This window comes from Bufo bufo, chromosome 3 (genome assembly GCF_905171765.1).
Source record: "Bufo bufo chromosome 3, aBufBuf1.1, whole genome shotgun sequence".
Classification (NCBI taxonomy): domain Eukaryota; kingdom Metazoa; phylum Chordata; class Amphibia; order Anura; family Bufonidae; genus Bufo; species Bufo bufo.
In genome coordinates this window covers 143,537,794-143,564,999 of record NC_053391.1, presented here as the reverse complement: position 1 = coordinate 143,564,999, position 27,206 = coordinate 143,537,794, and the positions used below count along the sequence as shown (strand labels likewise).

General features: G+C 45.2%; 1 protein-coding gene across 1 annotated transcript in view; it reads right to left on the bottom strand.

Moving 5' to 3' along the window:
* RPS6KA3 (ribosomal protein S6 kinase A3) overlaps positions 1-27,206 on the bottom strand; it is a 143,757-nt gene that overhangs the window by 96,136 nt on the left and 20,415 nt on the right. Inside the window, exon 2 of the mRNA XM_040423665.1 lies at positions 12,968-13,018. Within this exon, the coding sequence (XP_040279599.1) occupies positions 12,968-13,018 (51 nt within the window). The remainder of the gene's footprint in view (positions 1-12,967; positions 13,019-27,206) is intronic.

Here is a 27,206-nt window from a genome sequence, read left to right as displayed (position 1 = left end):
CACCTGATTACTCACAGCAGTACAAATGACTAAACTACAGGTACAATTTTTTTTTTTTTTTTATAAGCGTAGGGGGTCTAGATATCGCTTTCATTTTATTAGCTGGACATTTTGATAAAATGAACCATAACACAAACATTTCACATTCATTTAGTAACCAGTGGTATGAAAACTTCGGTTCAGCACAGACTAGACAAGGTCACCACTTACTGCAAAATGAAAACAACTAAAAGGCCATCTAAAGAAATCCTAAAATAGGTGTGACCGAAAAGGGCAACAGTCTTTTCCACAGGCGTTGTCTAGTGAAGCCATTTGAGGGGGGACGGAGGGGATAATTTTTTCTAAACTCAAAATCATTAAGGGGGTTTTCTGGTAATTTTTTATTTATTTTTTTAAATCAAGTGTCGGCAGCATGCTTCCTAAAACAGAAAATTCCTACTTACCTGCTCCACACCGCTATTGCTGTCTCCATCTTCCAGTCCCTGCACTATTTACATCCGGCTGCTCCCGCGGTAATGTGCTGCTTGTGGCCACATCACCGCTGAAGCCAGGCACTGTATACAGCGCAGGGACCAGAAGATGGAGGCAGCGCAGAGGACTGGAACGGAAAGGAGCAGGAAAGCATGAATCTTCTACTCCATGTGGCATGCTGCAAGCACTTGATAAAAAAATAATTATTACCGGAAAACCCCTTGAAGGAGTTTTCAATAAGGGCTCTTTCACACTTGCGTTGTTCTGTTCCGGCATAGAGTTCCATTGTCGGGGCTCTATGCCGGAAGAATCCTGATAAGTTTTATCCCCATGCATTCTGAATGGAGAGAAATCCGTTCAGGATGCATCAGGATGTCTTCAGTTCAGGACCAGAACGTTTTTTGGCCAGAGAAAATACCGCAGCATGCTGCGTTTTTGCTCCGGCCAAAAATCCTGAACACTTGCCGCAAGGCCGGATCCGGAATTAATGCCCATTGAAAGGCATTAATCCGGATCCAGCCTTAAGCTAAACGTCGTTTCAGCGCATTACCGGATCCGACATTTAGCTTTTTCTGAATGGTTACCATGGCTGCCAGGACGCTAAAGTCCTGGTTGCCATGGTAAAGTGTAGTGGGGAGCGGGGGAGCAGTAGACTTACCGTCCGTGCGGCTCCCGGGGCGCTTCAGAGTGACGTCAGGGCGCCCTACGCTCATGGATGACATGATCGCATGGATCACGTCATCCATGCGCATGAGGCATTCTGACGTCATTCTGGAGCGCCCCGGGAGCCGCACGGACGGTAAGTATACTGCTCCCCTGCTCCCCACTACTACTATGGCAGCCAGGACTTTAATAGCGTCCTGGGTGCCATAGTAACACTGAACGCATTTTGAAGACGGATCCGTCTTCAAATGCTTTCAGTTCACTTGCGGTGTTACGGATCCGGCGGGCACTTCCGGCAAATGGAGTACACGACGGATCCGGACAACGCAAGTGTGGAAGAGGCCTAAGGTCAGCTAATTGGATCTTTTATGTAGCTGGAAAAAAACAACAAAACAACAACATTCGTCAGCAGCACATCACTGAGTAAACAGAGTCAATGTGCTGTTGACAACATGCAAACTGTATGGAGGATGAACAATCCTATAGATTATCATTCCCCTCCTATGCAGTTTGCATTATGCAGTCATCAATATTGGAAACTGGACAACCCCTTTAAGTAGTTGACTTCGTATGATTGAAAAAATAATAATTATATTTAAAAAAAAAAGATACATGCCTAGTACTATTATCCCCTTGCTGTAAACAATTTTCTTTTTTGGAACCTCATTTTACCCCTTCCACCTTTGAAAAGCTACAGCTTTTTTACTTTTCCATTGGCATAGCTGCATGAGGGCTTGCTTTTTGTTTGAGTAGTGTTCTTTAAATATTTAGCATCTTGTTTTCCTTAATACCTAAAGGGGGTTGTCTCACTTCTGCAAGGGATATTTATCATGTAGAGAAAGCTAATACAAGGCACTTACTACTGTATTGTGATTGTCCATATTGCCTCCTTTGCTGGCTCCATTAGTTTTTAATCACATTATACAATGCTCGTTTCCATGGTTACGACCACCCTGCAATCCAGCAGCGGTGGCGGCCATGATTGCACACTATAGAAAAAAAGACGGCCTCTCTGGTGGCTGGGACTGCAGGAGTGGGACTTTTTCCTATAGTGTGCCAGCACGGCAACTGCTGCTGAATTGCAGGCTGGTCGTAACCATGGAAACGAGCAGTGTATAATGAATGTGATGGAAAAATGAATGAAGCCAGCAAAGGAGGCAATATGGACAATCACAATACATTAGGAAGTGGCTTGTTTTAACTTTCTCTACATGATAAATGCTACTTGCTGAAGTGAGACGACCCCTTTTAACCCCTTTGGGACACAGCCTTATTTCACCTTAAGGACCAGGCCATTTTTTGCAAATCTGACCAGTGTCACTTTTTAAGTGGTGATAACTTTAAAACGCTTTGACTTATCCAGGCCATTCTGAGATAGTTTTTTCGTCACATATTGTACTTCATGACACTGGTAAAATGAAGTAAAAAAATTTATTTTTATTTATAAAAAAAATACCAAATTTACCCAAAATTTGTAAAAAATTTCCAAGTTTCAATTTCTCTACTTCTATAATACATAGTAATACCTCCAAAAATAGTTATTACTTTACATTCCCCATATGTCTACTTCATGTTTGGATTAATTTGGGAATGATATTTTATTTTTGGGGGATGTTACAAGGCTTAGAAGTTTAGAAGCAAATCAAAAACCCACTTTTTAGGGACCAGTTCAGGTCTGAAGTCACTTTGTGAGGCTTGCATAATAGAAACCACCCAAAAATGACCCCATTCTAGAAACTACACCCCTCAAGGTATTCAAAACTGATTTTACAAACTTTATTAACCCTTTAGGTGTTGCACAAGAGTTATTGGCAAATGGAGATGAAATTTGAAAATTTAAATTTTTGGGCAAATTTTCCATTTTAATCCATTTTTTCCAGTTACAAAGCAAGGGTTAACAGCCAAACAAAACTCAATATTTATGGCTCTGATTCTGTAGTTTACCCCATATGTGGTCATAAACCGCTGTACGGGCACACAGCAGGGTGCAGAAGGAAAGGAATGCCATACGGTTTTGTAAGGCAGATTTTGCTGGACCGTTTTTTTTTGACACCATGTCCCATTTGAAGCCTCCCTGATGTTAGTAGAAACTCCAAAAAAAGTGACCCCATTTTAGAAACTACAGGATAGGGTGGCAGTATTGTTGGTACTAGTTTAGGGTACATATGATTTTTGGTTGCTCTATATTACACTTTTTGTGAGGCAAGGTAACAAGAAATAGCTGTTTTGGCACAGTTTTTATTTTTTGTTATTTACAACATTCATCTGACAGGTTAGATCATGTGATATTTTTATAGACCAGGTTGTCACGGATGCGGCGATACCTAATATGTATACTATTTTTTATTTATGTAAGTTTTACACAATTATTTCATTTTTGAAACAAAAACTAAAAAATCATGTTTTAGTGTCTCCATATTCTGAGAGCCATAGTTTTTTCAGTTTTTGGGCGATTATCTTAGGTAGGGTCTCATTTTTTGCGGGATGAGGTGACTGTTTGATGGGTACTATTTTGGCGTCCATACGACTTTTTTGATCACTTTTATTACCTTTGTTGGGAAGGTGGGCAAAATTTATATTTCATCATAGTTTTTTAATTTTTATGGCGTTCACCGTTCGGGTAAAGTAACATGACCGTTTTATAGATCAGGTCGTTCCAGGCGTGGTGATATCAAACATGTGTAGGGAATTTTATTCTTTTCATGTGATAAATGTGTTTTATGATTTTTACTTTTTTTAAACTTTTTTTTGACCCGGACCCACTTGGTTCTTGAACATCCAGTGGGTCTGATGTCTGTATAATACAGTACACTATATAGTGTATTGTACTGTATTTTCACTTCACAAAGTCTGATTAGACTTCGGCCTTTAGCAGAAGTCTAATCAGCTCCATGGACAGCCTCTGATCAGTACCATGGGCAGGCGTCCGGTTGCCATGGTACCCATCACTCGCTGCCACAGCAGAGCAGTGGGTGATGGGGAGGGAGGGGGGCCCCCTCCCTCTCCCATCGGGGGCTGAAAAGGCACAGCAGTCCCCGATGGGAGAGGGAGGGAGCTCCCTCTCTCAACCATTTCCATACAGCGGTCCTACGGACCGCGGCATGGAAGGGGTTAAACGCATGGCATCTGTGCCAGCACAGATGTCAGGCGTTTCGAGCAGAGTGTCAGCAATGTGCACTCTGCAAACCGCTCGGCCATCCTGAGAGGGGGGGCGGGCGGATAATCGCATGCCTACCCGCCCCCCGCTGCGCCCGCCGGCAGATAACAAAGAGGGCAGCAGGGGGATGGGGTTAAACATTAAAATAAATCTTATTTGAAGATTCTGATCCCCGCGGTCTGATCAGAAACTTCCGAAACCGCAGGTCTGAATTGACCTGCGGTATGCTGCGATCGCCGAAATCATGTCGTCCTGAAGAGGTTAAAAAAAAAAAAAAAGGAATTAGGCTACTTTCACACATATATACATTGCTGGTACCATGTCTCAAAAAATCACCTAATCCTTTCTTGACGTCATCAACTGTTTCTGCTAAACAGACTATCCAACAGCTTTACTGCTCTAAGGCCATATTCACTTTGCGTTGAGTTTGTCGCAGAATTTGTCAAAAACAGAGGAGAGAAAAGTCAGGACTTTTTCCTCTGCTAAAAAAAAAATTGTTCTCCCAAACGGATCTAATCATAATCAATGAGATCTGTTAGGCTCCGTACCTGTCAGTTATGTGGTGAATATGTCACTTCCGTTATTTTTGTTATTGCGCTTCTATAATGGAGCAGAACAGCAGAAATAATAAATGCTGTTGTGATGTGTAAGAGCCCTTCAAGCAAGGAAGCCTCGTCACCTCTGGAGAGTGAGCCCTTTATTCCCTTATTAAAATATTAATAGTGCTGGCTAGCTTACAAAGTTTTTCTGTATGCTCTCGATGCTTGAGCTTTTAGTTGCCCACAAGAACATTGGATGGGACACTGGAGGAGGAGAAGAATGTTTACACTGCGCCAATCACGCGTTGTGGAGCCTGTACAGTAGAAGAAAGGACGATAGGGCTCAACACTGGATAGACAGGTGGGGGAGGCAACACAGCCATACAATGACATCAGATGTAAGGGCCGCTGCGGTAAAACACACCACAGCCACCGTTTACAGGAGCAGCTGCAGAATGGAAAGGGTTGGATAAACAGAATGATGATGATGATGTACACGCAGCCTTACCCTTCGGGCCTAGATGCGCTTAGCTGACTAATTAAACAGGGAGGAAAAAAAGAAGACATGACACTTTGCCATGGGCCACAAAGGCCTAGAGAATAAGGCACCTATTCCAGAGACCAATTTCCTAGCACTTATCAAATGGAGAGTCAAGAAAAAGGGGAGGAAGGTAGGGGGATCTCAAGGTTCAAACGAGATATAGAGAATGTGAAGAAAACAATTTAATAAACGTGGGGAAAAAGTATCTTTAAAATAAAAGAACATTACCAACCGTGAATTTATAGACTAAGATTTAAGAAAAACCCCAAAATTATATAAACCAAATAAGTGTTATATAGGAAGATCAAACGCCTGTTTGAAAAGTAAGGTTTTCAGTGCACGTCTGAATGAGAGAAGACTGGGAATCATTTTCAGGGCCAGAGGTAGGTGGTTCCAAAATCTGGCCCCTTGAGCCGAAAAGGATCTACCTTCACGTCTGATCTTGTTAACTTGCGGGATGTCAAAATTCGCAGAGTTACTAGACCTCAATATCCTCAATGGGGCGTACCTGGTGAATTTACGTCACAGGTACAAGGGCCCCACACCATGGAATACCCTATGCATGAAGCATCCAATCTTGAACATCACCCGTTGTTGGACGGGGAGCCAGTGCAAGGCATTAAGAGAGGGAGTGATATGCTCTCGGCGGGCAACACCGTTAGGAGCCTTGCTGCGGCATTCTGCACAAGTTCAAGTCTATGCAAGTTCTTCTTAGGGAGTTCCATGTACAAGGCATTACAATAGTCCGACTGACTGCTGATCGCTGCTCCGACCAAGGCTTTCCTCAGCTGGTAGTGGCAGGTACTAACCACCTGATTTATCTGAGGGGCCAGGGTTAATCTGGAGTCCAAGACCACTCCCAAGTCCCTGACCTGGGTGGCTGTCTCAGGGACAGGTCCAAAAGACAATGGCCATTGGGGTGCTGAGGGTGTAATTTTCTGGTCACTGAATGTAATACATTCAGTTTTGGTGCCATTAAGCTTTAGATAATTGCCACTCATCCAGTGATCGATCTCCAAGAGACATCCGGCCAGATCGACTTGATCAACTGTTCCTTTGGCAAGCCTAAAGTACAGTTGTGTATCATAAACATGAAACTGAAGATTGTGGCTCCTGATGATGTCGGCCAATGGTCTCAGATAGATGTTGAACAAGACTGGGGATAGTGCCGAGCCTTGTGGTACTCCACAGGACAGTGAGAGATCGTTTGAGTGAAATACCCCCAGCTTCACTCGTTGTACCTTGTCCTGGAGAAATGAGACCATCCATGCCAAGGTCTTTCCATCTAATCCGGCTACCACTTTCAACCGGTTCAATAACACTGGATGGTCAAGTGTCAAAAGCGGATGATAGGTCCAGAAGGACTAGGACCATGGAGTCGTTCTGGTCTAATGCCATCAGTAGATCATCCTGGACATTGACCAGAGCGGTCTCAGTACCCCTTCCGGGTTGGAATCCCGACTGGAAGTCGTCAAGAATGTGATTGGCCTCCAGATATCCCTGCAGTTGGGCAACAACCTCCCTCTCGCCTATCTTTGCAACGAACAGCAGTCCCGAAATCGGTCTAAGGTTACTCAGATCGGTCACAAATAGCGCCGGTTTCTTAAGCAGAGGTGTTACCACTGCCTGCTTCAGAATAGCCGGCACCTGACCGCTGGAAAAGGAACCATTTGGGCGGACTTCACCACAGCCGCCGGGCATGGGTCTAGAGGCGAGGAGGAGGATCTAAGAGCTCCAATGATTTCAATCGTTCTCTCCTCAGAAATGGGCTGAAATTCTGTGAAGGAATAGGGTAAGGTTGAAAATGAAGAAAAAGTGTCTCGTCCATCCTATGAACCGTTGGGATATTGTCCCTACGTTTCTGAATTTTTTCAGCAAAGTAGTCGGCCATTTGCTGGCACAGTGCTTGAGAGTGCTCCGTCGTTGCACTCTTACATCTAGGTATTTTTAATATTATCTCTGTACTTTCTCATACTTATTTTGTATTTAATTTTGGTGTCTTCTATAGGATTTTTTCTCCAGGTCCTTTAAAGGGCTCTGGTAGTCTTTTTATCCTCTCTTAATTCAGCAGTGAACTAAGGCGGGTTTTTATTAGGGGGACGAGGTTGCTGTTTATGTTTCATAGGTGCTAAGGTGTTTAGTGTAGCCTCTATGTAATCATTAAAAGCTGTTAGCTTTGCTTCCGTGGATTCTATGGAGCGGAATAAATCTATATTCAGATTCTCCTTAAAGCGGTTGCCAAATTCCTCCAAATTAAGAATTTTCAAATTTCTTTGTTGGGTGAGAGTCTTAGGCTACTTTCACACTTGCGTTCGGGGCGGATCCGTCTGGTTATCTGCACAGACGGATCCGCACCTATAATGCAAACGATGGTATCCGTTCAGAACGGATCCGTCTGCATTATATTTCAGAAAAAAATCTAAGTCTAATTGTTAGTCAGACGGATCCGTCCTGACTTTGCATTGAAAGTCAATGGGGGACGGATCCGTTTGAAATTGCACCATATTGTGTCAACGTCAAACGGATCCATCCCCATTGACTTACATTGTAAGTCTGGACGGATCCGTTTGGCTCCGCACGGCCAGGCGGACACCCGAACGCTGCAAGCTGCGTTCGGGTGTCCACCTCCTGAGCGGAATGGAGGAGGAACGGTGCCAAACTGATGCATTCTGAGCGGATCCTTATCCACTCTGAATGCATTGGGGCTGTACGGATCAGTTCGGGGCCTATTGTGAGAGCCTTCAAACGGAATTCACAAGCGGAACCCCGAACGCAAGTGTGAAAGTAGCCTTATCTCTCACTGGAAAATGGGGAGCTTTTTTTTAAAGGTGGGATAGTTTGATTAAAAAGTATATTTTTATGATCAGTCCACACCAGATCATGTATGGATTGGACCTGTATCTCCACCCCGGATGTCAGAATCCAGTCCAGGATGTGGCCGCCCCTGTGAGTCGGGGAGGTCACCTCCTGCATGAAGCCAATGGTCTCAAGAGATGTTAATAATTGCTGGGTTTGGATGTTGGACACATCATCGGCCCAACAATTTATGTCGCCCACAATGATGTTCTTTTGACTATCTAGGAAGGCCGATGTGGCCAATTCCAGCAGTTCATCATCAAATCCTGTTTTTAAATCTGGGGGGTGGTAGACAATATAGATAGAGAAGGCCTCTTCTGGACTCCTCTGGCATTTGATAGCTAGGTGTTCAAAAGTTTTAAAAATTGGGCCATTCTTAAGGGCTGTCATCATTAGATGCTCACGAAAGACCATTGCAACACCTCCACCTCTAGTGGCCCTGTCTATATGGAGAATTTTGTACAAGGGGGGGACCAATTCATCCAACATAGGATCCACCCCCTCCGAAAACCACGTTTCAGTTAGGCACAAATCTAGATTATTAGATAAAATCAAATCATAAATGTTGGCTTCATTCTTAACCGCAGAACGGCAGTTTAGAAGTGCCCCTTTCAGCAAATGCTGGTTCTGAGTTGGAATCGGCCCCGAAGGTGTAATTGTTTTCGGGAAGCTTTTCCTTAATTGCCTATGGGTTTTTGGCAAGATGGCGGATTTCCGCAAATGATGTGTGGTCAATTTCCTCGTTGTTTGTGCGGGCAATAGTGACAATGTGGCCCCATTCAGAGCAATTAGCTCATTACGTGTGTACATCATATCGATAACCATCCTAAAAAATCAGTTATTGGAGTAAAATTACAGTAAAAGTCATAATAAAAATAAAAACTACAAGACATTAAAATGTCAATTCTGTTACCCAAGTTCTCCAATCAAACCAGGCGAGCGTTTCCCAATAATGGAGGAGTCTTGGTGACAGCCAAGGGCGCTCCGGCAAGGTCAGTTATTCTAATAATCCGTCCGTGCCCGGACGGGTACAGACGGACTTGCCTTTGGCGCGCCGCTGGCGCAGTGGGGCCGGGTTAATAAGGGTACCTAACCAGGCCACACCCACAGTGTCTCTGTTGGGGCTCCGCCCAGAGTGTTCTTGGGATTCCTGGGAGATAAGAGACTTCCTCCTGCCAGAGCCTATTTTTGAGGTAGGTGCTGGAAGTTCAATCTGGATAAAGTGCTTGTGCTTCTCAGTTGGTGCAAGGTGCAAACAGATCTGGGATCCGGGATCCCTCATATGCTTAGCACATGAGCAGCAGTGACTATCATACAGTGAGTTACAGAAAAACTTTGAACAGTGGCCAACCCCTTTAAAACAAGAAAGATTTCAATATATTGCTCATCAGTCACAGCAGCATTTACAAATACCAATATTTCTATGGTGAAAAACAGTCGTTCTGAGTGTCAGAACTCATTTGCCTCTGTATGTGTACTGCTTTACATAAATATTTTTTCTTATTGGTATCTTAGTTACTTGTAGCTTAATTTATCCTTGCTAAGATGGAACTGATACTACACGTGTTGACTTGCAGCCTTGTAGGCTTCAGTATAAAAGTCAAGTCAAGTGTCTTTCTGAAGAGCACAAAGAAGTTAAAGCCTATGTACATACATGTTATGTTTTATTGCACAATTTTGAGTTTGGATGAAATTTAACAGGGCACAGCCCATTTTCGCTTTTTCTCTGTTCATGCCGTACGAGGGTTTGTCTATTGTGGGATAAGTTGTATTTTTGAACGGCACAGTTTAACCATCTCCCGTCACACTAACGAAAGGCGTCGGCTCTCTCAGATCTCGATGACGCCTATTGGAGTCATCTCGTGAGACCCGAGATTTCGCGTGAGCGTGCGTTCACAGCGACGCGCAGCTTAGAAGTTTATCTACAGCCTGCCAGCAGCGATCATTCGCTGGCAAGCTGTAGATGCTATTTTTTTAACCCGGGAAAGATATATTAGACGCTGTTTTGTTAACAGCGTCTGATATACCTGCTACCTGGTCCTCTGGTGGGCCCTTTTGCTTGGATCGACCACCAGAGGACACAGGCAGCTCTGTAAGTAGCACCAATCACCACACTACACTACACCCCCCTGTCACTTATTAACCCCTTATTAACCCCTGATCACCCCATATAGACTCCCTGATCACCCCCCGGCAAGGCTCCATTCAGACGTCCGTATGTGTTTTGCGGATCCGCAAAACACAGACACCGGCAATGTGATTTCCGCATTTTGCGGATCCGCACATTGCCAGAACTATATAGAAAATGCCTTTTCTTGTCCGCAATTGCGGACAAGAATTGAACATGTTCCATAGGCTCTACAAAAAACGCAGTGTTCGCCCGATCATGCCTGATCTTGTGCGCACACTTGCGTTCAGTCCGCCCCACCGCAGTGACAAAATTTTATTTTTTTCTGATCACTGCAAAAACACCGTAAAATCGCTGCGGCGCTATAAATATCACTTTTGAGGGGCATGGCGAGTTCATAGAAGATTTTATTTTTTTGGCACAAGTTAGCGGAAATTGTTTTTTTTTTTCTTCTTACAAAATCTCATATTCCACTAACTTGAGACAAAAAATAAAATCTTACATGAACTCACCATACCCCTCACGGAATCCAAATGCATAAAAATACCCTGTGAAATCCTAAAGGTACTCATTGGAATTTGGGCCCCTTTGCGCATCTTGGCTGCAAAAAAGTGTCACGCATGTGGTATCGCCGTACTCAGAATAAGTAGGGCAATGTGTTTTGGGGTGTATTTTTACATATACCCATGCTGGGTGAGAGAAATATCTCTGTAAATTGACAACTTTTAAAAAAATTTTATACAAAGTTGTCAATTTACAGAGATATTTCTCTCACCCTGCATGGGTATATGTAAAAATACACCCCAAAACACATTACCCTACTTCTTCTGAGTACGGCGATACCACGTGTGACACTTTTTTGCAGCCTAGGTGCGTAAAGGGGCCGAAAGTCCAACGAGTACCTTTAGGCTTTACAGGGTTACAATTTAGCCCATTCCAAAATGCCAGAACAGTAAACACACCCCACAAATGACCCCATTTCGGAAAGTAGACACCCCAAGGTATTCACTGAGGGGCATAGTGAGTCCGTGGGAGATTTTCATTTTTTTTTGCCAGAAGTTAGCAGAAATGGAAACTTTATTTATTTTTTTCCTCAGAAAGTGTCATTTTCCGCTAACTTGTGAAAAAAAATTCAATCATACATGAACTCACCATGTCCCTCCGCGAATACTTTGGGGTGTCTTCTTTCTAAAATTAGGTCATTTGGGGGGTATTTATACTATCCTGGCATTCTAGCACCTCAAGAAACATGACAGGTGCTCAGAAAGTCAGAGCTGCTTCAAAATGCGGAAATTCACATTTTTGTACCATAGTTTGTAAACGCTATAACTTTTGCGCAAACCAATAAGTATACACTTATTGGATTTTTTTTTATCAAAAGACATGTAGCACAATAAATTCTGACACAAACTTGTATAGAAATGTAATTATATTTGAACAATTTTACCTGAAAAAGTTAAAAATACACTTTTTTTTGAGAAAATTGCGGTCTATTTTGATTAATATCAGAAAAACGAAAAAATATCAGCAGCAATCAAATACCACCAAAAGAAAGCTGTATTTGTGAGAAGAAAAGGAGGTAAAATTCATTTGGGTGCCAAGTTGCATGACCGAGCAATAAACCGTCAAAGTTGTGAAGTGCCGATTTGTAAAAAAAAAAAGGGCCTTGTCACTAGGGGGGTATAAACCTGTGGTCCTTAAGTGGTTAATTTATCATAGCTTGTATTGGAAAAGGAAAAAAAAACAAAAAAACTTTGTGGAATGAAATTGGCTAACATGGCAATTCCACCAGTGTTTCTTTTGGGATTTGTTTTTTACAGTTCACTGCGCACTATAAATGACATGATGTGCTTATTCTGTGGTTCAGTAGAATTAAATGACCAGGATTGGCGTTACTCTGGACCTCGGTCATAGCAGCCGATGCTAGTCAAGTATGGGCCGGGCTTAGCATATGAGCCTGCTTCATACATTTAGAGGACCTTTACAGCAGAATTTTGGTGTGGACAGGCGCACAGAAAACCCGTCAGTGGCAGTGTCCTTTCTGCCGCCCATACATCTCAATAGGAGGCAGTGTTCATATTACCTCTCGGCACGGCCGCATCCTTAAGCTGCCTTGCGATCTAAAGCACTGCCTCCCATTAAGATGTACGAGAGGCAAAAAGACGGCAGCCACCGGTGGAATTTTGGCTCGGCCGACGTTGTGTGAACCTCTTGACCCATATTCATCAAGTACACAAATCAGTCTAGTTCCCATCCTGTATGTAGCACTTCTTGTTGCTGTATCCAACCAAACCCATGATGCACTTCTTCTTTCTCAGCCACAGCTCCAGCGCCGCCCCTAACAACGCACAGCTAGTTTATAGCTCCTCCCACCTCGCTAGTTACATAGACACTCCCCCCATCACTGCTCTTGTTGCTGCATGTACACATCCACGAACCTAACATCACAGAGCTGCATGGACATGGTCATGTGACCACGGCCCAAAACAGGAGATTCGGAGCAGTAAGGGGAAAGAAAATACATGAAAAAAATTACAGCTACTTTCATAAATGATTTTAAAAGATGTTGATGCAAACAGAAAAACGGATTGCAATATTCAAAGAAAACTTACATTGTTCTCGTCATCTTCACACATCGATTCCTCTGCAAACTGCTGTCCATTCTGCAATTTACAGAAAAAGGTAGATGTTAGTATTATGCATTTTCAAACATTTAATAAAAAAAAACATTAAAATGACAGGATGGAGTGAAGAAAACCCCATGAGTGGTTTCAATTCATGTCTAAGGACGTTTTTGCTTTTTGGCTACTATAAAATTCAAACTACACCTAAAGTTCTTTCATTAGGGTACTTTCACACTAGCGTAAAACTGATCCGTTTTATACTAATGCATTCTGAATGGAGCGCATTCCGTTCAGGATGCATCAGTTCAGTCCCTCTTACGTTTTTTGGCCAAAAATCACTTGCCGGAATGGAATCATTTTCCATTTAAATGCATTCATGCCAAGCGTTCCGGAACACTGGATCCGTGCGCAGACCTTTAAAAATGTGGGGGGGGGGGGGGGGAATAAATACTGGATCTTTTTTGTACGGTATTGCAATGCATTTGTCAGATGGATCCGCATCCGTCTGACAAATGCATCCGCTTGCGTCCGGACTGCCTGACGGAATCCTCTGCCCCAAGTATAAAAGTACCCTTAGGGGCGGCTTGTTTTCAGCCAGAAACTGGTCAACACTAGGAAATGACCTACTTAAAAAAAAAAAATAATGCAGCAGTATTTTCCTAGTAGATCCAGTGCTGCCACTCCGGTTCTCCTCACCAGGCTTTGTTCAAACTGACGTTACGACAACAAGGTGTAACCGTTGTAGATCATGTGATCTCCACTCCAGCGTACCTAACCCCCTTACACGGAGGGCGCCGGCCATTTCCACAGCTCAGGAGTACCATATTCCTGTCGACAGGCAGTCTGTCCAAGTACCCGGCACACTCTGTCTAAGGAAGTGGGGCAAGTTGGAGGGAAGATAACATGACAAATGGGACATTTATAAAAAATAAAAAAAGCCTGAATAGAAAATTAAAGAACGTGTCTCATTCTTGTCCATTTTGCTGACAAGAATATATATATTTTTTTTTTCAATGGGGCCCGCGAAGTTCCGGATGCACACGTATTTTTACATTCACAATTGATGATCCTTTATAGAGGCTTCGCCTAGTCCCAACCTGCCTACCCCTGAACTAACTGTAGCCATTTTACAGCAGTAAAACTTAGAGGTTGTGAGACAAATACCAATTTACTCTGTCAGATCAATAAAAACATAAGTTTTCAATTGGAATCATTCACAACAAAAAAAATGCTTTTGTCTAGATATTGCCATTACATATTTATGATAGTGCCCCCTGCTGTTCATTTAGTTTTCTCTCAGAAAGTACACCTAAGGTGTCCCTGTCGGTGGTCACACATGTTCAGCAGCACGGTCCAAACACCCAGCTTCTCTTCAACACGATTAATATTATTATTTGAAAGCGCCATTAGTTCCATGGAGCTGTACATCAAGACGGGGTTCCACACACCTAATATAAAATGCAGTAAACAAGAAACTATTAACAGACTGCTACAGAGGGGTAGAGAGGACCCTGTCCGCAAGAGCTTACCATCTACATTGCTATTGTGCAGACCAGCAAAGAAGAACGGGAGCACTGGACCATCATGGACATGAGGTAGATGTTCTGAGAAGATGGCACCATAAACAGCATACAACACCAGGGTCAGGGTATGACCACTAGCCACACAGGAGCAATTTTTACAATTATTCCAACTGAAATACTTTTTTGTTTTGTGCAACAGTGCTCAGGACATAAGCTACCTTGAAGTATCGACCGAAGTACCAAGAAATCCCTGAGCTCCAACTTGCAATAATGTGTGAAATACCTGAACAAACTAAAGGGGGGGGGGGGGGGGGGTCACAAACCCACATGCATTCCTTAATAGAAAATGACTGTAACCTCTGTGTGCAATACTCTGCTGATGTGCGGTGACTTACTGTCTGGTATCCCAGAGGTACAGAAGAAGTGCACCCACATGTTCAGGAGCAGGAGTACTGCTGTCAATCATAGTATCTCATTCAAGCAATGGAAATCACCACTGTTTACTCCCTTCTCTTGTCATGGTCCATGCTGATAGAGGAGAAGAAATTACAACGGGGAATGATCCTTTGACGCTATCACAAGCAACCCTTGTTTGGCCAAGGCCCAAGATCCATTCAAGGACTCTAGGCCTGGCGTATTAATTCTAGTTGATAGGGCATTCTTACAGATGCCCTAGCAACTGCCTGCACATTTACCTATAACATGTATAAGTTGGCACACTAAAAAAACATATTATAAAGTTGTAAAATGAAAAGCTAACATTTGTGTGCCCCAAAATAGTGCCCTAACAAAGTACAAAGATCTCAAGATCTCACACATCCATGTTAGTTATGAGCTGAGCACATTGATACATAGTTTTGTGGGAAAAGATCAGGCAAAATAGGAGGGCTGTCAATCACTGACCAAGTGATGGAGGAGGACTGCCCACTGGAGGAAATACATCAAGCACTTCCTGCTCTGTAACACGCAGATTGGACAATGCTTAGCGGTAGATGACCAAGTCATGTATTCTACATAAGATGACCCTCAGCTCTGTGCATATGAATTAAGTGCTACCATCAAAATAACGCAATAGAAGGACCTCAACTGCATCTACAATTAACTAATTAATTCGCGCTCAGCCCCATTCACTTCAATTCCCATTCGTGCCGATGCCTTCTCAAACAGATGATTGGTTGGGGTCCCGGGTGTTAGACACCCAACAATCAGATTCTGATGATCTATCCTGAGGATAGGTCATCAGTATCAAAATCCTGGAAAACCCAATTAATCTAACCAAACCACATATAAAACATTAAAATGAAATTTTTTGGAGATAAAATTTTGTGAATCCAAACTAGTTCAAATAAAGAAAACATCAAAACCGTATACTTGCACTCGTAATAAATCTGAGAATAATATATTGTACTAAATACTCTCTCAGCTATAGCATATCTGCAGTTGCAAAATTCGCACCCTATTCAAACATACTCACCAGTTCTTCATGTAAATATCCAAGGTAGAACATTTTTAAGAACTTCCCTTTTCTGTGAAGGCATGTACGTTGCAGAATCCCCTCTATACGTGGCCCGAGTACTGCCTCACATGCTCAGCTCATATACAGACTAAATAACCAAAATGATGCAAGAGCTACTACAATAACGAAGATGCATATTGATATTGTAGAGGGTAAAGGATCATCTGTTTCCATGGTAGCCTTCAGGAAGAAAGAAAAGTTGAAAATAGATCTGTTTCCTGGACGTTTCCCCATGGCAGCAGGAGGTATGAGATTTACCATAGCAATACGTTAAAAGATGGCATGCAGCGACATGGTCTGGTACTCACAAAGAAACCATCACATGGCTTCAAAAGAACAAGAATCTAATGCAGAGGTCGCAATAGTGGCTGTACAAGCGTCATTGACGCCATGTTCAGGCCATTTTACTCCCTGGAAAAGTCTAAGGCTACTTTCACACTGCTGGTTTGGCTTTCCGTTTGTGAGATCCGTTCAGGGCTCTCACAAGCGGTCCAAAACGGATCAGTTTGCATTCTAATGCATTCTGAATGGAAAAGAATCCACTCAGAATGCATCAGTTTGCATCAGTTCAGTCTCCATTCCGCTTTGATGTCTGTCTGATGAAACTGAGCCAAATGGATCCGTCCTGGCATTCAATGTAAGTCAATGGGGACGGATCCGTTTTCACTGACACAATCGAAAACGGATCCGTCCTCCATTAATGGTGTTCAAGACGGATCAGTCTTGGCTATGTTAAAGATAATACAAACGGATCCGTTCTGAATGGATGCAGACGGTTGTATTATCTGAACAGATCCGTCTGTGCAGATCCATGATGGATCCACACCAAACGAGAGTGTGAAAGTATCCTTAGGCGTACCAATACGCCTTAGACTTTTCCCTGCTTTTCTTCAGCGCAGGGCTTTGCTATTGGTTGGTTTGGGCAGGCGCCGGAGCTATACAGTGCCCCTGCAGCAGGGGAAGCTGGCGGGAGCTGGAAGGAGGAGTTGCTATAGCAAGGAGAGCGGGGCGTGCTGCCCAAGAAACCCAAAAACATTGCGGCGGTGGAGATGATTACTACAGCCACGGGGCGATGACGAGTATTACAGCGCTGTTATGTTTTCACCATGTAAAGCCACTTCTACTCTCCTTCCCCTACAACTTGAACCAGTAAGTTTTGCGACAAGACGCAGAGCACGGATAATGGGATTTCTATTAATAACCCCCTGTAAACCAAATCCCATCAGTTACGGAATTACTGCGGGGTTTAGTGGCGTTGACACTGTGCGCTATGCCTGGACCCGATAATCATAGTCACACCTAGCGGTTGAGATGTGGGCAGTTTTGAGGCAGGGAGACATGAGGAGAGGCTCTGGCAGATCTGTGGCTGCGCAGGACGACAGGACTACTACCCCCACAGAGCAGATTCTCTTCCTCATTCCCCCTAATGCCACAGCTCTCTCTAAATAATGGCCAAATATAGTCTCCAGCTGTCACGACCGCTATCCCAGCAGCAGTCGTGTCGCACCAGACGGAGGGGAAGGGGGACCCTTATCTACGGATGGGAAATAGAATGGCCACCCCTGACTAAGCCTAAGCTGGCACCTGTCTGCCCTGATACCCTAGACGGGGTGTGAACCCGTGCGGCGAGCAGGATGCCTAAACCCTCAGTCGCCCTAACAAGACTGGACTGGGGAAAGGCCGATGGGAGCGCTAGTCACCATCACTCACGTCTAGGAAAACAACAGGGGAAGACAGCAACAAACAAACAGCAGAGATAGACTTAGGCTACTTTCACACTAGCGTTCGGAGCGGATCCGTCTGATGTTTCATCAGACGGATCAGCTCCGATAATGCAGACGTTCGCATCCGTTCAGAACGGATGCGTCTGCATTAAAACTTAGAAAATTTTCTAAGTGTGAAAGTTGTCTGAGCGGATCCGTTCAGACTTTACATTGAAAGTCAATGGGGAACAGATCCGCTTGAAGATTGAGCCATATTGTGTCATCTTCAAGCGGATCCGTCCCCATTGACTTCCATTATAAGTCTGGACGGATCCGCTCGCCTCCGCACGGCCAGGCGGACACCCGAACGCTGCAAGCAGCGTTCAGGTGTCCGCTCACTGAGCGGAGCGGAGGCTGAACGCTGGCAGGCGGATGCATTCTCAGTGGATCCGCCTCCACTGAGAATGCATTGGGGCCAGACGGATGCGTTCGGGGCCGCTCGTGAGCCCCTTCAAACGGTGCGCACGAGCGGACACCCGAACGCTAGTGTGAAAGTAGCCTAATCCAGTCACGAGCAGAGAAGGCGATCCCAAACACGACAGTCCACGCCGGACAAGAGCTCCACAGCAACACCATCAAACGATCTCCTTCCAAGATCAGAGTAGCACTGGAAGTAAGGACTATATCTGGCAATGACTGCAAGTGAAAGTGAAACTAATATAGTAGCTGGGAGTGGCAGACAGGACTCACCTGAGGAGGATGCCTACAAACTCCCAGTCAGGACAAAAAGGTTCACAAGGCAAAACCCAGATGACATACCCTGAACCACGGAGCAAACTCACAAGCTATCGCGAGTAGCAAGTCGCTGCGACCTTCTCCTCCCAGACCTGTCTGGATCAGACCACCCCTTTCTACGAGGGGCCCCTGGACCCTCAAGACCAGGCCTCTCCGGATGGGAGCTATGAAAAGCCCGAATGAGTCTGTATGCTTTTATCTCTGATGCTGGAACCCACATTCTCTCTTCGGAACCATAACCTTTCCAGTGCACCAGGTACTGAAGAGAGCGGCGAACATATCGTGAATCAACAATCTTTTCTACCTGAAACTCAAGACTGCCATCAACAACCACCGGTGGAGGCAGTAGTGGCAATGGTTCAGGAGGTTCTACATAACTCTTAAGGCCTCTTTCACACTTGCGTTGTCCGGATCCGGCGTGTACTCCACTTGCCGGAATTACACTCCGGATCCGGAAAAACGCAAGTGTACTGAAAGCATTTGAAGACGGAACCGTCTTCCAAATGCTTTCAGTGTTACTATGGCACCCAGGACGCTATTAAAGTCCTGGTTGCCATAGTAGGAGCGGGGAGCGGGGGAGCGGTATACTTACAGTCCGTGCGGCTCCCGGGGCGCTCCAGAATGACGTCAGAGCGCCCCATGCGCATGGATGACGTGATCCATGCGATCACGTGATCCATGCGCTTGGGGCGCCCTGACGTCACTCTGGAGCGCCCGGGGAGCCGCACGGACGGTAAGTACACTGCTCCCCCGCTCCCCGCTACACTTACCATGGCTGTCAGGACTTTAGCGTCCCGGCAGCCATGGTAACCACTCTGAAAAAGCTAAATGTCGGCTCCGGCAATGCGCCGAAACGACGTTTAGCTTAAGGCCGGATCCGGATCAATGCCTTCCAATGGGCATTAATTCCGGATCCGGCCTTGCGGCAAGTGTTCCGGATTTTTGGCCGGAGCAAAAAGCGCAGCATGCTGCGGTATTTTCTCCGGCCAACAAACGTTCCGTACCGGAACTGAAGACATCCTGATGCATCCTGAACGGATTACTCTCCATTCAGAATGCATTAGGATAATCCTGATCAGGATTCTTCCGGCATAGAGCCCCGACGACGGAACTCTATGCCGGAAGACAATAACGCAGGTGTGAAAGAGCCCTAAGCAGAGATCTGTGGAGGACATTATGGATCCTTAGAGTCTGAGGTAGCTCCAGACGAAAAGCCGCCGGGTTAATGATCTTAATTACCCTATAAGGACCAATAAATCTCGGACCTAATTTCCACGAGGGAACCTTCAACTTGATATTTCTGGTAGACAACCACACCAAGTCATTCACCCCAAGGTCCGGACCTTCAGAGCGCTACCTATCAGCCGCACGTTTGTATCTACCACCAATTCTCTTCAAACTTTCTTGCACACTCTGCCACACTGAAGAAAGTGAAGACGCAAATCGTTCCTCCTCGGGAATCCCAGACGGCCCCCCCCTCACTAAACGTACAAAACTGAGGATGGAAACCATACGCACCAAAAAATCGGTGGATTCTTGACGACGATTATTAATGGCAAACTCGGCTAACGGTAAATAAGATGACCATTCCTCCTGATTTTCGGAAACAAAGCATCTCAAATATGTCTCTAGGTTTTGATTGGTACGTTCTGTCTGACCGTTGGACTGTGGATGGAAAGATGAAGAAAACGACAGATGAACCCCTAAACGAGAACAAAAAGCTTTCCAAAATTTAGAAACAAATTGGGTACCACGATCCAAAACAATATCGGAAGGGACCCCGTGAAGCTTCACGATGTGGTCAATAAAAACCTGAGCCAGTGTGTTAGCATTAGGCGATGCGGCAATAGCAATAAAGTGCACCATTTTACTGAATCTGTCAACAACTACAAGAATAACAGTCTTCCCCGCTGATACTGGTAGATCCGTAATGAAATCCATTGACAGGTGCGTCCAAGGCCTGTTGGGGATGGCCAGAGGTAAAAGACGCCCTGCCGGACGAGTATGATCTACCTTAGAACGAGCACAGGTAGCACATGCAGACACAAAATTCAACACCTCCTGGAGCCATTTAGGCCACCAGAACCGACGAGACACTAACTCAGAGGTTGCCCTACTACCTGGGTGTCCTGCCAGTGTGGAGTTATGGTGTTCTTTTAGTATCTCCAGTCGTAAATTTTCTGGCACAAACAGTTTACCCGAGGGGCAGGAGGCCGGGGCGTCCCCCTGAGCTTCCAACACCCTCCCCTCCAAACCTGAGTGTAATGCAGAGACCACCACCCCCTTTTGCAAAATGGGCTCTGGTACCTCAACATCACCCCCTCCAGGAAAACTTCGAGACAATGCATCCGCCTTAGTATTTTTTGCCCCCGGGCGATAGGTTATTACAAAATTAAACCTAGTAAAAAATAACTACCACCGAGCCTGTCTAGGGGCGAGACGTTTAGCAGACTCCAGATATAATAAGTTTTTGTGATCGGTAATCACCGTGACGGGATGAACCGCCCCCTCCAAAAAATGACGCCACTCCTCAAAAGCCAACTTAATAGCCAAAAGTTCCCTGTTGCCAATATCATAGTTCCTTTCTGCAGTAGACAATTTCTTTGAAAAGAAAGCACACGGACGCCATTCACCAGGGGACGGGCCCTGAGATAGTACCGCTCCCACCCCCACCTCTGATGCGTCAACCTCTACAATAAAAGGAAGCGAGACATCTGGCTGTGCGAGAATAGGGGCCGAGGTGAATCTCTCCTTCAGAGATGCAAAGGCAGTTTTGGCTGCATGTGACCATTTGGAAAAATCGGATCCCTTTCGGGTCATGTCCGTCAGTGGTTTGACCACCAAGGAATAGTTCTTTATAAACTTTCTATAAAAATTGGCAAACCCCAGGAAGCGTTGCAATGCCTTCAGGTTCTCAGGCAGATCCCAGTCTATAATCGCCCCGACTTTCTCTGGATCCATGCGGAAACCTGAATCTGACAACACATACTCCAAAAATGGCAGTTCTTTTACGGCGAACACACATTTTTCTAACTTAGCAAACAATTTGTTGGCCCTTAATATCTGCAGCACTTGTCTCACATGGATCTTAGGTGTATCCAGATCCGGGGAATAGACCAGGATGTCATCAAGATATATCACAACAAATCTCCCGATAAGGTGACTAAAAATATCGTTGACAAAATGTTGGAATACCGCAGGCGCATTAGTAAGACCAAATGGCATGACCAGATTTTCATAATGCCCTTCCAGGGTATTAAAAGCCGTCTTCCACTCATCCCCCTCTTTGATGCGAACCAGGTTATAGGCTCCTCTGAGATCCATTTTGGAGAACCATTTAGCACCAGCAACCGGATTAAAGAGGTCGGGAATGAGAGGAAGAGGATAGGGATCTCGGATAGTTAACCAGTTTAATTCCCGGAAATCCAGGCAAGGACGTAGGCCCCCATCTTTCTTTTTAACGAAAAAGAACCCTGCAGCCACAGGTGAAGAAGAGGGTCTGATGTGTCCCTTAGCCAAACTCTCCGAAATATAATCTTTCATAGCCTTCCTCTCCGGGCCGGAAAGATTGTATAACCGGGTTTTAGGTAGTTTGGCCCCAGGTAATAGATTAATCGGGCAATCATATGGACGATGAGGTGGTAACCCCTGACAACCCTTCTCAGAGAACACATCCATAAAATCTGACAGAAAGGCAAAAAAAGATGTTACAGAGAGTGTAGAGCACCTACTACTCAAGCAGTTGTCCTTACAATGTTCACTCCACTCCACAATCTCCCCGGCCTGCCAATCCACCACTGGATTGTGAGTCACCAGCCAGGGAAGCCCCAATACCATAGGAACCGGAAGACCGTCCAGGACATAACAAGAGATATGCTCTTTATGGAGGTCCCCTACCTGCAGATGGATATTATGGATGATCTGAGTTAACTCTCTCTGAGTAAGAGGGGAGGAGTCGATGGCAAACACAGGAATAGTTCTGCATACCGGTTCCGGAGTAAAACCCAGAGCCTGAGCAAACCGTGAATCCACCAAGTTGACCCCCGCCCCACTGTCCAAAAAGACGGAACAGATCTCAGTCTTATTGCCCGCCTCAACGGTAGCGGACAACAAAAACTGAGACATGCGTATGGAGGAAACGAATACGCCCAGACTGTTCTCCTCCGCACAATCTGGGGACTCTAGTTTTCCGGCGGCTCCTTTGTTTGTGGTCTCTTGGGTTCTGAGGGACAAACCTTTACAAAATGACCCCTCCCCCCACAACAAAAACAAACCTCTGACCTACGGCGGAACTTAGGAGGATTCACCCGTCTAGTGGCGCCCCCTATTTGCATTGGTTCGACTGGACCATAACAGACCGATCCCTGCCCTATAGAGGCCTCCGTAAAATTTAATAGTCTCTCCCTGAGTCGTCTGTCGATTCTTATGGACAGAGACATAGCAGCCTCAAGAGACCCAGGGACCTCGTATACCGCCAGCGCGTCTTTCAATTTTTCAGACAACCCCTGGCAGAACTGACTCCTAAGGGCCGAGTCGTTCCATAACGTATCAGTAGCCCACCTACGGAATTCGGAACAATATAGTTCAGCAGACCGGTTCTCTTGCCGAAGTCTACGTAGCTTAGACTCAGCCAGTGAGACCCTGTCCGGGTCATCATATACGAGACCCAGGGCTTCAAAAAAACTCCTCCACTAATCGTAAGGCCGGAGTGTCTGATGGTAGGGAGAAAGCCCAAGCCTGCGGATCTCCTTGCAGGAGAGAAATTACAATGCCCACCCGTTCCTCACCGCCGGAGGATCTAGGGCGTAACCTGAAGAACAATTTGCAAGCTTCTCTGAAGGTTACAAATTGGTCTCTCCCTCCAGAGAACCTATCAGGTAAAGCCACTTTTGGCTCAGGAGTACCTTGGTTTCCCGTAGCAACGGTGGAACCCAAGGATTGCTGCTGCAGCACTGTTGCTTTTAATCCTGCCACTTCAAGGGATAACCCCAGTAATTGTTTCGCCAAAACCGAAACCGGATCCATAGTGGAACAGACAAAATACAAAGCAAAACAGCAAGCAAAAAAGAAAAAAGAAATGTCACTTTTTTTTTTTTAAAAAGGCCAGATATACTGTCACGACCGCTATCCCAGCAGCAGTCGTGTCGCACCAGACGGAGGGGAAGGGGGACCCTTATCTACGGATGGGAAATAGAATGGCCACCCCTGACTAACCCTAAGCTGGCACCTGTCTGCCCTGATACCCTAGACGGGGTGTGAACCCGTGCGGCGAGCAGGATGCCTAAACCCTCAGTCACCCTAACAAGACTGGACTGGGGAAAGGCCGATGGGAGCGCTAGTCACCATCACTCACGTCTAGGAAAACAACAGAGGAAGACAGCAACAAACAAACAACAGCAGAGATAGACTTATCCAGTCAAGAGCAGAGAAGGCGATCCCAAACACGACAGTCCACGCCGGACAAGAGCTCCACAGCAACACCATCAAACGATCTCCTTCCAAGGTCAGAGTAGCACTGTAAGTAAGGACTATATCTGGCAATGACTGCAAGTGAAAGTGAAACTAATATAGTAGCTGGGAGTGGCAGACAGGACTCACCTGAGGAGGATGCCTACAAACTCCCAGTCAGGACAAAAAGGTTCACAATGCAAAACCCAGATGACATACCCTGAACCACGGAGCAAACTTACAAGCTATCGCGAGTAGCAAGTCGCTGCGACCTTCTCCTCCCAGACCTGTCTGGATCAGTCACAGTCGTGACACCAGCCTGGAACAGTCACTGCACCAAGGAGTCACTTCCCAAGTCCAGGGCTTCTCTGCTCGGCCAGACGCTACGCAAACGCTTTATTCTATCATCCGACTGAGTCAATGGTAAATTCACGTTGCCCCAACTGGTTACACCAACTCTCCCGCCATACAGAAGGGTCCTGAGCACATGGACGGGGTGTTCTTGATAGGACAGTTCCCGTAGTTCTTACTATTAAAGCTGCGGGCCAGCACTGTCCTAGTGGCAGATCTTGCCCTGTGCATTACTCACATACACCAGTCACCAAGCAAAAAAACACACCCAGGGCACGTCCTCACACGACATGGCCACCGCATTATCACATGTAGCCAGGATCCAGCTCACATTCATGTCTGCAGCTCTGAAGGAATAATGGTGGTTGCAGTTCCCCTGCATAAATACCCACCGCTTAGGCCCCGTTTACATCACCGCTATTTATTTCTGTTGTTCTGGTCATCAAACGGCGCAAAACAGGTACATAAGGGTGGGCTTTTGTCATACGTTAAATGTAAAAAAAGACGTATACATTAACGGACGCCTCAGACAGATGCCATACTGTGGCATCCGTCACTATGGAATTCCATTGAAAAATAATAATAAATAAGAAAATGTGTAGTGTACCATCCTGCAAAGTCCAGCAAAAAAACGTATAGGGTACAGTATACCTTTTTTTTTTACACACCGTGGAACTCTATGGTGACGGATGGCACAGTATGGCATCTGTTTGAGGCGTCTGTTACCATATATAAAAAAAATTGTGTACATTAAATGTATGACAAAATTATTATGTGATCCCAGCCTAACTAACAGGAACAGAGTTGAACAGACTCCGCTGACTATGATGGAGTCTGTTCAGTTTCCATTCACAAGCCTGTCATTTTACCAGACAAAAAAGGTGCTGCATACAAGGCTTTTTTGTCCAGTCTTTGACCGAATCTGCAGCAGAGGCTCCAAACACAGCCTGCAACGCAGATGTGAACAAGCGCAGGCCTACGTATCATGTATTTGAATTACCGCAACTTTCATACTCTTCGTCGTGTAAAAATGGTCCTCAAAAATGGTCAGAGGAGTATTCTTACTCTTCCAGAAAAAATGTAGTGCAACCTATGATATAATGTGTCCCTGGTGGACGATCTGCACTAACAGACGTTTTATTTTTACCAGTGTACGGGGTAATATTTAGTTATTCTTTGCTATAAGACTCTAATATCACTACAGCCCTACATTAAAATGGTTGTCCGGCCTAGGAGCAGACTAGCCCAAAGATGGGAATCTGTGTCTCATCAAAACTAAATCCACTCGCCTGTCTGCAGTCCTGCCATTCTTGCACCGTTCCTGGTTGCTTCAGGTCCCCGCAAGAACGTTGTGACTTGGTCTTGTGACTGTTGCAACCAATCAATGGCCTCAGCAGGCACATGTTCAAGAAAAGCACTGCTAGCCAGACCAAGCCAATTCGGGTCTGGGGGGAACCAGTAATGGTGGGGGTGTGTACAGGTTTTTGCTTTTTCCCCCCGTTTTGTTCACATGTTTCAACCACGGGGTTGTCTGCTCCATAGTATGGGGAGGAGCGATCGCTAATGCCGCCACTCGTCACCATACAGAATCATCATTTATCCGGCAGCAGATAGTGATTAGACAGCACGATCTGCAGTCGGCAAAGATTTTTAAATCTCATTAAAAATTGTGATTGCCCAACGAACGAGCAATCAGGTAATCGTTGGCAGTATTACAAAGGCTTTACTATGAACGCTTGTTAGCGATGTTCTGCACAATTATCTGCTAATGTAATATAGAAGGTTTACCTTCTGATAGTAGAGGACACAACAAGCTTTATGTGGCCAGATAATGATCAGTTCTGCACTTCCTGTTTCAAGCTGACATTCCTCAGTGAAGTCATATTTTTATAATTTTTTTCATCTCTTCTGTTTGGCCTGACGGGCTTGTCAACAGCATGTTCAGGATTTCTTCCCTTGTATCTTGTTGGTTTTCTTTCCCATCCTCCCACCCAGTGAAAATGCCAGAGAGATCTAGGTGTAACCCCTGTTGCTCCTAGAGGCTCATTTGCATATATTATTTAAAACATAATATTTCTCAGCAATGCGGGCACATATGAAAATGGGCCCAACCCAGATGCCTTCAGCTGCCAAGCAGATGTCCTTAATATACCAGTGACACTGTGATCATAGCTGCAGAAGAAGCTTTTAAAAAGGTCATGTTAAACATGGTGTCTGATCTACAGGCAGCATGTTATAAAGCCGGAGGAGCTGAGCATATTGATGTATAATAATTTCCCACAAAACTATATAGTTTTACTGAATCTTTGCCCACAAAACTATAGAGAAATCCGCTCAGATCCTGCTGCGCTCTAACATGGCGCCTGTAGATCAGATGCCATGTTTTCATCACGAGATGGTCACCACTACATTCAAATAAAGGTCACATGTCAAAAGGGCATGTCATAACCTTGCAATATGCCACCAATCGGCAGAGGTCCCACCACAGGACTTTCTCTGCTATGCGCTGATGAGGGGCACTCAACCCGAAACAACTGTTTGCAGATGAGGTGCTGGCTTAATTATTATCCAAGTCAAGTCTCAAGGCCTTTTCAAAGGTTGAGCACTGACTTGTAGGATAGCTTCCTTACATCTGGTGGTATCAGAGGCAGAGCTTGTTAAAGGGAACCTGTCAGCGGCAAAAACCACTCCAAACTGCAAGCAATACCTTCAAGTAGCCAGCAGTGTGTTTCTAATGAGGATTTTCTTCCTGCAGTCAGATGCGGTAAAAGCAGGGGAAAAAAAACATTTTATCCCCTGAGCGTGCCATTTTCAAGTCACTCTTTAAGTCAAGCGGGCAGCGGCCTTCTTGCCTCAAGTCAAGGCAACCACGCCCCTTCCCCCACCCCTTC